The sequence below is a fragment of the Vicia villosa genome, linkage group LG5, assembly GCF_029867415.1.
Source record: "Vicia villosa cultivar HV-30 ecotype Madison, WI linkage group LG5, Vvil1.0, whole genome shotgun sequence".
Classification (NCBI taxonomy): domain Eukaryota; kingdom Viridiplantae; phylum Streptophyta; class Magnoliopsida; order Fabales; family Fabaceae; genus Vicia; species Vicia villosa.
The window spans coordinates 122,615,090-122,626,146 of NC_081184.1; the positions used below are offsets into that span (position 1 = coordinate 122,615,090).

At 39.1% G+C, this 11,057-nt stretch overlaps 2 protein-coding genes across 2 annotated transcripts; both read left to right on the forward strand.

Moving 5' to 3' along the window:
* The first annotated feature begins 2,062 nt into the window (after positions 1-2,062).
* LOC131605315 (uncharacterized) lies at positions 2,063-2,905 on the forward strand. Its single transcript, XM_058877687.1, has one exon. It carries the CDS (start codon positions 2,063-2,065, stop codon positions 2,903-2,905), a length of 843 nt encoding a protein of 280 aa, XP_058733670.1.
* Positions 2,906-2,937: 32 nt separating this feature from the next.
* LOC131605316 (uncharacterized) lies at positions 2,938-5,232 on the forward strand. The gene has a single exon (XM_058877689.1). The coding sequence runs from the start codon at positions 2,938-2,940 to the stop codon at positions 5,230-5,232; it is 2,295 nt and encodes a 764-aa protein (XP_058733672.1).
* The last annotated feature ends 5,825 nt before the right edge of the window (positions 5,233-11,057 follow it).

Sequence of the window (11,057 nt, forward strand, 5' to 3'; positions counted from 1 at the left end):
TACTAAAAATAAGATTTTATTTACAAATTTGCCATCTTATGTCTTATTTACACCCGTTTTTAGTATAATGGGTGTAAATTTATAAATTGTATTATCATTTTTGCACTAGTGTTAATAGAAGATTTCAGAGGGAGTGGTCTCCGGTCGTCAGAAAAATCTTCAGGAACTTCAAACCAAGGTGGGACGTGTTTCCTCATAGTCTGAGAGGTAAGGGGGAGGACCTTGGTGTATTGGATTCTATCTTTTGCTCTCATTTTCCAGATAGGACTACCGCCGAGGACTTGTTCAAGCTTTTCGGATGCGTGGGTAATTGTGTGGAGGTGGTCATTTCTCCTAAGAAGAATGGATGGGGGAAGCGGTTTGGTTTTGGGAGATTCAGGGGTGAGAAGGACCTGCGGCTTCTTGCTTTGAATCTGGATGCGATTTCGACCGATGGTGTGAAGATTCACGCCAACATTCCTAGGTTCGATCGTAAGAAGAAGGAGGGGGTTGTAGGAAAGAGTGTTCAGGGCTCAAGGAGGCAGCTGGTTCCCTCCTCCACCAAGCCGGTAGGGGTTCCTGTAACCTTAGGTAAGGGTGTCTCAGGGGTGGGTTCGCGTTCTTTTGCAGAGGTTGTTGGTGGTGGTAGTAGCGGCGGTAGGGAGGGGGGAGGTTCCCTCGAGGAAGTTGTCTTTCTATCTGATCCGGTGTTGAAGGATTCTCTTCGGAGAGCTTACGTGGGTGTTGTGCACAATCCTGGGTCTTCTTATTTGATTCAGGATCGGTTTTTCTCAGAGGGCTATTTTGCGATTAAGGTGACTCCGATGGGTGCAAATTTGTGCCTTTTGGAGGAATCGGAGGAAAGAGAAATCTGTGACCTTATTTGCGAAGCAGAATCCTGGTGGAAACAGTGGTTTAGTTCCATTAGACCCTGGAAGGAGAAAGATGTAGATGAAGAGAGGGTAGCTTGGATTCGTATCTTCGGCGTTCCATGCCATGCGTGGTCGGCTGAATTCTTTGAAGTGTTGGTTAATACCTTTGGCAAATATGTGTGTTCAGACGATGACATATCTAAAAGAACCAACTTCGGGGTAGCGAGAGTGATGGTCCGTCTTCATCGAGATAGGAAGGTGGCGGAGACTATAACGGAGAGGATCGATGGCGTGGTGTTCTCTCTTGTTATGAAAGAGGAAATCTCGGCTCCACCAATTGCGGCGCCAATGGTTCAGGTGATGTCTGAATCTGAAGACTCGGCATCGGAGGAGGTGTCGATGGGAAGGAGCGGTGATGAAGGTGGTTCAGATAATAATCTTCATCCTGACGATTTAGCTCCGGATCATATCGTTAGGTCTCCGGTGGGGTTTTCTGATAATCTCGCTTTGAGGGAGGAGAATTCTTGTCCGCTGGATAAAGGTAATGCTTTGGAGAAACCGCAGGAAGCCGTTTTGTCAGACAAAAAGGTAACTTTTGTTGTCCCCTTTTCTTTTGACCAAGCTGTGGAGGCGCTCAGAGTTGACATGTGTGGTGAGGAAAGTGGTGTGGTGAAGGAGTCTGAGGAAGAAGGCGTGCACGTTTCTTCTGGGTCTAGGGACAGCTGTGGTTTGGGTAATGATAATCAGGTTGTGGGGCCTACTTTTCTGAAGAAGCATAAAGGTCATAAAAATGTGAAATTTAAAAAAGTTATTAATGCTTGTGGGCCGCTGCATATTTCAAAGGGGAGGCCCAAGTCCTCTAGATCCAACAGAGGCAAAGGGCGCAAAAGTTTAGTTGGGCCTTTGGAGGTGGAATCTGACCCAATTTCTTCCTCACCCAACCTTGCATCTGTTCCGACAAACCCAGAATCCGAATATTCTCAAGCAGTTTGCTATGGAGATCAACCTGAGGAATCCGACATCATCAGGGGGAATAGGAGAATCAAAGGGCATCTGGAATCTAACGTTGGGAACAAACTTTGGAGGATTATCTCAGGGTTGGGCGTGAATCCGGGTAACAATTTCTCGGATTTTACGGAGAAGCTTAATGAAATGGAACTGGTATCGCGGTCCAGAAAGCAAGGAAAGAAGGAGACTATCTCTCGGATTCAATGATCATAGGTTCTCTTAATATCAGAGGAGGAGGAAGCAGTGCTAAGAGGAGGAGGATTCATCACTTGATTTTGAAAGGTAAACCCGACATCTTTCTCATTCAAGAATCTAAACTGGCTTCTGTTTCAGATAGTATAGCCTATAGTTTTTGGAGGAATAAGGATATTGGGTACTCTTTTTTGCCGTCTGATGGAGCATCCGGTGGCTTGATTTTGTTGTGGAACTCTGATAGTATTAAGGTTCTGTGTAGTTTCTGTGGGGAAGGTTATTTGGGTTTGAAAGTTGTTTGGAAGGAGGAGTATTATTATATCGCAAATGTGTATTCTTCGTGTCATAGAGGGGAGAAGAGGGTGTTATGGAGGAAGCTGCTTGACTTAAAATCCAGATTCACAGATGGAGAGTGGGTGATAGCGGGAGACTTTAATGCTGTAAAGAATATGAACGAGAGGAAGGGAGGTTCCGGGAGGTATAGAGCTAGAGAAGCGAGGGAGTTTTCGGACTTTATTTCTTTGAGTAATTTAATTGATGTCCCTAATAAAGGTAAAAAGTTCACTTGGTTTGGAGGGGATGGGAAGGCGAGAAGTAGGATAGATAGATTTCTTGTGGCGGACAATATTGTAATCAAATGGGGTATTGTTGGCCAATTGGTGGGTGATCGGGATGTGTCAGACCATTGTCCGATTTGGTTGATTGGTAATAAATCGAATTGGGGTCCAAAACCTTTTAAGGATAACGGAGAATGGTTTTCAAACAAGGAATTCTTACCGTTTGTGGAGAAAATTAAAGGTGGAAAGAAATTGTTGTTGAAGGAAGAGGTGACTTCGTCCTTAAAGAGAAGTTGAAATTGCTAAAGGAGAGTCTAAAGTGGTGGAATATGAAAGTGTTTGGTAAATTCGACTTGGCGGTGGAGGAAGGGGTGCGTATTATGAATGAGGGAGATGAGATGGTGGATGATGTGGATGGTGAGGAGATTGTTGTGGGGGAGGATGAATTGAGTAGAAAACGTAGAGCTCAAAGTGATTTTTGGTTAAATCTAAAAATCAAGGAGAATATGTTGATACAAAAGTCGAGATTAAAATGGTTGAATGACGGAGATTCTAATAGTAGGTACTTTCACAATGTCATGAATTCGAGGAGGATTCGTAATCATATTGGCTTCATTGTCACTGATAGAGGAGTAGTAGAATCGGTGGAGGAGGTGAAGAAGGAGACAAAATTGTTTTTTGAGGAGAAATTCTCAGAGGCTATGGGAGGGAGACCGATTTTAGAGGACATTTCCTTCTCAAAGCTCAATCGGGTAGAGAGAGATGGTCTTGAATATCCTTTTTCGGAAGAAGAGATAAAGGAGGCAATTTGGAGTTGTGATGGAGCTAGAAGTCCGGGTCCGGATGGGTATTCTTTTAGGTTTATCAAGAAATGTTGGCACTTTATGAAGGCGGACTTTATTAATTGTCTATCTTGTTTTCATCGGGAGGCTTTGCTTTCAAAGGCGATCACTTCTTCTTTTCTTACTCTCATTCCGAAAAATTCCAATCCTTTGGGTCTTAATGAATATAGACCTATTTGCCTTGTTGGTTGCATTTACAAAGTCATTTCCAAAATTTTGGCGTCTAGATTGAAGAAAGTGCTTAGCTCGGTTGTGTCCGAATGCCAAAGTGCTTTTGTGCCGGGAAGACAATTATTGGATGGGGTCTTAGTTGCTAATGAAGTTATTGATTTGGCTAGGAAGGATGGCTTAGGGTGTTTACTCTTTAAAGTAGACTTTGAGAAAGCCTATGATAATGTTAGTTGGGATTTTTTAAGATTTATGTTGAGAAAAATGGGTTTCGGTGCCAAATGGCTAAAGTGGATGGAGGCTTTGATTTTTGAGAGTAAAATGTCGGTTCTTGTCAATGGAAGTCCAACCGCCGAATTTGTTGTCAAGAAGGGATTGAGACAAGGGCACCCTCTATCTCCTTTTCTTTTTGTGATAGTAGCGGAAGGTTTGAAGGGAATGGTTAGGAAGGCGGTGGAGTTAGGAGAGTATGTCGGTTTCAATGTTAGAAGAAAGTGTAGTGTGGAGTTACTTCAATTTGCGGATGACACCCTTTTGGTAGGCGAGGGAAATTGGAAGCAACTTTGGGTTATAAAGGCTATTCTTAGAGGATTCGAACTAGTGTCGGGTCTTGGTATCAACTATCACAAAAGCAATTTTCTTTGGGGAGGCGTGGGGGAAAAGAGGAAAGTTCATTGGGTTAATTGGAAGACTATTTGCTTACCGGTTGAGAAAGGTGGTCTTGGTATTAGAAGGATAAAAGACTTCAATATAGCGCTTCTAAACAAATGGCGGTGGAGGATTTTTTCGGGTTCGGAAGCTCTTTGGTATAAGGTCTTGAAAGCAAGATATGGTGATATTAATGTTAAAGCGGCTTCGTGTGTGAGCTCTATTAACGGTAAAGATTCGCATTCTAAATGGTGGGCGGACATTCTTTCGTTGGGTATATCTTATGTGGAGGATTTTTTCATGGACAATTGCAAGTTTGTCTTAGGCGACGGTTATAATATATCATTTTGGCATTCCAAGTGGATAGGCACTAGGAGCTTGAGGGAGTTGTTTCCGGAGGAGTATGCTTGTTCGAACTTGAAGTTTGTGTCGGTAGCGGGGATGGGAGGGTGGAATTCGAATGGGTGGGCGTGGGACAGATTTGGTCTGGACGCTGCTGGAAGTGTTGGGGCGGACAGCATGGTGCAGAAAATCTCGGAAATGCTGCAGCATGTGCAGCCGGTTTCGGAAGCAAGGGATGGCGTGATTTGGTTGGCGGATCCGGATTTCTCTTTCACGGTACGTAGTTGTTATGATTTGTTTAATTTCTACCATCTTCCGCGAGGACCGGATCTTCAACTTGTTAGTGTTTTCTCCCTCATTTGGAAATTGATGATCCCTATTAAAATCAAGTTCTTTGGATGGAGGTGTTTGCTTGATAGGTTACCAACTAGGGACTTACTCTTGTATAGAGGAATTTCCATCTCTTCACCTAATGTCTGTGTTTTTTGTGAGATGGAGAAGGAGTCATTGTCCCATTTTATTTTTTCTTGCCGTATATCTCGCTTGGTTTGGAAAGAAATAGCTTCGTGGATTGGATTTTCCGAGTTTCTTTTTGTGGATGTTTGGAGTAGTTTTTATGATTAGCATTCCTTTTGTAAAAATAGGAAAGTGAAACCGGGAAGGGAAGGAATTTTTTGGGCTGCAATATGTTGGTCTTTGTGGAAGGTAAGAAACGGCAAAATTTTTCGGAATGATCCGTGGAGCGTTCCCGACATCCTTTGGAGCATCAAAGAGCTTATATGGAGATGGTCCTTCATTGGGAAAATTACCCGAACCAATTACAATTTCTATGAGTTTCTCAATAATCCTTTATTGTATTTTTCATAGGATGTATTTGGTGAGTAATTTTCTTCGGGGTTGTTGTTTTGTACTCCGTCTTTTGTAATCGTGTTGGTTTAGAACTTTTGGTTCTATTAATGAAATCTTGATTAAAAAAAAAATAGAAGATTTCAGAATTTCAAAGCCAAATTCAACTCAAATTGCACATTCAAATTCACCAAATTTCATTACATTTTCATTTACAACAAACACAAATCATAACCGAATTTGATCCAATTCATTACGTTTCAAAATGGAATTCCAAACTCCAACGTTTTAACTGTTTATCCCTCTAAAACTTCACCAATTTTCAATTTCATTATCCTATAAAATCAGTTCCACAACAAGAAAGAGGGGAAGAAAAATGCAATGAAACTCTACCAAATTTTCTCCAAGCTTCCTCTAAACATCCTTCATTTTTTAATCTTCCATCATCATTCAACCTGCATCTCAATAATCACTGAACCACAGCCTTCCTTCATTATTTTTGCAACCTTCACAAAATCTGCAAACAGACCAGCACCAACGTACGTCTCGACAAAACAACATCACAACAATTTCACGAATCAGCACCAGAATTCAACATACCTTCGATCTCTCCAAACTGAAACCAATTCGATTCACCAAGGTGCATGCATAATACAACAGCAACTCAACAACACCATTCAGATCGCAATCAACTTAGCATCATCTCCAAATTCTCCCCCAACCACAAACAATCCAAACACATCCATAAAAATCAGTACAACTTTCACAACTACACACATCATCATTCAATCTATCTGCAAGTTCAAACAAATCTTCAGATTCTATGCCACGACACTTTAACAACGCACGTCATCATCCATCATCGCTTTCACTCGCTACAACGCACAAGGAACGTCGAATCCGGACATTAACAACAACCTCACGCGAAGCCACTCAGCGAGGTAGCAACTCATCACGTTCAACTCCACTGAACCGAACAATCTTAACGGACACAACATGTTTCCGATTCAGGTGATGTCCCTCAAGTACTTGTGATTTGTGGTATTGGGATTTGTTGAATATTTGGTTGGCTCTTGATAAGAGTTAACATTTAAAAACTGTTGAAATTGATGCACATTTCTAGAATATTCTAGCATAAATATATGACAATGTTTAGAAAAAAAACTAGAATAGTCTAAAGTTGCTACATGTTTTTAGAGTGTACCAATAAAACATAGATTAACTAATAGCCTAGAAAGTTCTATGTCAATGTAATGTAGAAAAGACAAACAAAAGCCTAGATAGTTCTATTATAGAAACATCCTCAAACACCTATAAATAGATAAGCATATGTATAATTGTATTTAAGCCTTTAAGCCTTTAAGGTCCAATATCAATATCATTGGAGGCTTCATTATACTATTACTCTCCTCCTACAAAAAATTGATTACTTATGTGTTACCATGCTCCGATACTAGCTCACACGCACACTACTTGCTACTATCTTTCAACTATCAACCAAAGCTCTTCACACTATCCAACTACATTCTAAACTATCACTACTACCCTCAAATACCAACAGTGGTATCAGAGCTACGTTCGGTCATTCACAGGGCGTAGCAAACTATTTATTCTTGTCACTAACAATTTTATTAAAACTAGAAAATGAGTTCTTTGACTCAAACACAAAGGAGTACAGGTAGGTACGCGGTCCGACTCTAGTTGAGTTAAAACCCAAAACTAAAAATGAGAGAGAGGAGTTCAGGTAGCCTAACAGTCCAATCCTCTTAATTTCAAGTCCAACTAATGTCGTAAACCTATGGCAAATAAAGCTCGATTTTTTATAAAGCACAAGTCCAGGTGATAAAAAAAATTGAGACCTGTGACCTCTTAGGCTTAACTTGAGTGCAAGCCTAGGGAGAAAAATAAAAATACTAAAGCAAGAATGAGTCCCTATCAAAATTCTTCTACAAGAATGACAACGACACTCATAAACAACTAAGAAGCAAGAGTGATCCCTGTCAGAATTATTCAATAAGAACGACAAGGAGATTCCCATGCAACTAGACAACAAAAGTGATACTTGTTAGAAGTCTTTAACAAGACAAACAAGCAATGTCACAAGCGCAACTAAGGAGCGTGAATAATTCTCGTTAAAAGCCTTCAATAATGATGAGAAAGAGTTTAATAACAATCATTGTGACAAGTAGTGTGACAAAATTGAATCACGGTGAAGGTAATGCTTTTCAAAATAGAATATATTACATAAGAGTATCATTGGAGGAGGAGATAGTTTCACAAATTCACATTTGAACAATTATGGACTACACTTGGAGTTACGGTAATATGCATCAAGGAGGAGTGTTGAAATTGATGCACATTTCTAGAATATTCTAGCATAAATATATGACAACGTTTAGAGAAAGCTAGAATAGTCTAAAGTTGCTACATGTTTCTAGAGTGTTCCAATAAAACTTAGATTAACTAATAGCCTAGAAAGTTATACGTCAATGTAATGTAGAAAAGACAAACTAAAGCCTAGATAGTTCTATTCTAGAAACATCCTCAAGCACCTATAAATAGAGAAGCATGTGTATAATTGTATTTAAGCCTTTAAGCCTTTAAGATTCAATATCAATATCATTGGAGGCTTCATTCTACTATTACTCTCCTCCTACAACAAATTGATTACTTATGTGTTACCATGCTCCGATACTAGGTCACACACTACTTGCTACTATCTTTCAACTATCAACCAAAGCTCTTCACACTATCCAACTACATTCTAAACTATCACTACTACCCTCAAATACCAACAAAAACAATGAATTAATTGTTAAGATTGATAGCACAAGAAAAGAAATGTTGAGAGGATGGAGGTAAGTTGTTGAACCAATAGATTAAAATACAGTCAATAGAAGTTAGAAACGGAGAATAAAGAAACTGAGTTATGTGGTCGAGAGAGATGCTGTGAGGACAAGAGTTTTTTTTATTTGAAGGAATTTGGGAAGGAAATCGATTTTGAGAAGGGAGCATATTTTTGTTTGGAGCATGAAAGTGAGAGAACAGGGGAGGGACCGAGTGAGAACATGGGAAAGGGGCAGACCTTTCAAGAAGCTTTTTTAGGGTTTTTTGCTTTAGTTATTCATTTGGTCTTGTAACATGAAGCACAGGCCCATTTCCATGTTGGCACCATGTCATACCCCAATTTTTGACCCTAAGATTCTCCAATCATTTGCATCCTTACCACTAATCAAGATCACAATCTTGAGATTAACCTTTAGCTTTGTGTCCACCTCACTTTTAGGGGAATTACCAAGCACCCATGATTGTTTAAATTTGTGAATATTTCTGTGTTATGTTAAACTAACCAAAATACAAAAAAGTATGTCTTTTCTTTCAAAGCTTTGCATTATAGGAAATTGAATCAAGAGCTATCATACTCTCTCCTGAAGCAAGGGATTTGAGGATCGACCATCAATCAATTGATCACCCAGGGAAGCTAAATGACTCGAAACTTTAAGAGAGATATTTTTATCATCAAATGTCATATTTTAAGCATTTCTCAACTTCATTTGATCAAGTTCATCTCAAGATTATGTGGCTTGGCTCATCAAAAAGCTCTATAGGTTCATGTGTTTATTTCCATGCCTTCCTCAACAAGTTTCATCAAGCCATGAGCCTCACAATCAAGGGTTCTTGAATAAAATATTATGTAAAGGTCTTATGTACCTCCTCATGCTTTATCATGCAAGAAAATTCAAGAGATTCAAAGTTGTGATCCTCACTTTATTCAAAGCTATTCTTGGATATCGTGACTCCTTTTTCCGGTGCCACTCCTGGATGTCATTTCTCACTTCATTCAATGACATTCTTTAGATGTTGTGATCCTCACTTTATTCAAAGCTATTCTTGGATATCGTGATTCCTTTTCTCCAGTGCCACTCCTCGATGTCATTTCTCACTTCATTCAATGCCATTCTTGGATGTTGTGATCCTCACTTTATTCAAATCTATTCTTGGATATCATGATTCCTTTTCTCTAGTGCCACTCCTGGATATCACTTCTCACTTCATTCAATGTCATTCTTAGATGTTGTGATCCTCACTTTATTCAATGCTATTCTTGGATATCGTGAATCCTTTTCTCCAGTGCCAACCTGGATGTCATTTCTCACTTCATTCAATGTCATTCTTGGATATTATGATCCTCACTCTATTCAAAGCTATTCTTGGATATCGTGATTCCTTTTCTCCAGTGCCCCTCCTGGATGTCATTTCTCACTTCATTCAATGTCATTCTTGGATGTTGTGTGTAACACGGTGGGAGAACTGACTTTTTTAAAAATGTTGCGGATAGCAAGAGTCGCCATCGACTTTTATTTTATCCAATTAGGAAAGGAAAAAAGAACAGGAAAGACCTTTGAAAAGAGATCGAGTTCGGGGGTAGGTTATACAAAGGGAAGGTATGAGCACCCTTTGTATCCCTGGTTATCCATGGGCTCTTAATTGCTTAGCTCACTTTGTTTGTTTGAATTGTTTGAAAGTGTAGTGTGTGTTTAGAAAAGATTTTGAAAAAAAGAACTTTAACTTTGTAATGATCTTCGTACGGATGTATACAAATTGTAGTCTTTGGAAATGTTTTGGAATAGGAGGTGTGAAAAGTAATTTGAATTTTGAACTGAGCAAGCAATTAAGAACTACCTACCCCAAGTTTAATGTCTTTCTTGTTCTTTAAGTCTTTCGTTAAGGGAAAGAGACTATCCACACCATTTGTTAATGGAAAGTCCTTTCATTGGATGTATTCGGGACATCGAGGGTCATCGTATAGTCATAGGGCTATCCATACCATAAAGAGGGTAGGAAGTCCTATGCATCGGATGAGAATAGTCATAAAGGCCACAAGTAAGGATACCTTAGCATTCAACGGGACTATCATTATTTAATCGAGGGACAAGATCATTTATCATAGGCAACATCGAAGGGACTATGATCTTTATGATGATTTTTAAATCGAAGGCAATAGGCTAAGGTATCCTTACACTCGAGGGACTTGACTATTATTCGAAAGGCAACGGAAGAGAGATTACCTTAAAGGTGAGTGTCTGAAACAGAGTGATTGATTTATTTAATCCTGAAAATTAGGGTTATTCTAGGTTGATTTTATCTTTCGATACAATCCTATTAACATACATCTAAACAGTTTATAGCAGTTTATAGGTGCGGAAAGTAAAAGCAGAAAAGTAAATCCTACGCTATTACAAGGCTTCGGGATGGGGGAATACATAACCAAAAACGAGGGAGTGTGAAAAGTAAAGTGCGGGAAAATAAAAAATCTTAATTACTATTACATCAAAAAAATTGGCAACCTATACACCTTCTAGTATTTAAATGAACAATCAAATAAATAATTAAATGAATAAAAATTATAAGTAATTAAATGAATAAAAATTAACACACATGCGACAATAATAGAGTATGAGATGAGAAGAGAAGATCGCGAATTGAAAAAAATGTATGTTTGAAAATAGGTGAGATAAAAACCTAAGTCTAAAGGTTATTACTAAATTAATTATAAACCTAAAATTAAATCAAAGTTAAATTAATAAAACCTAATTACTAAG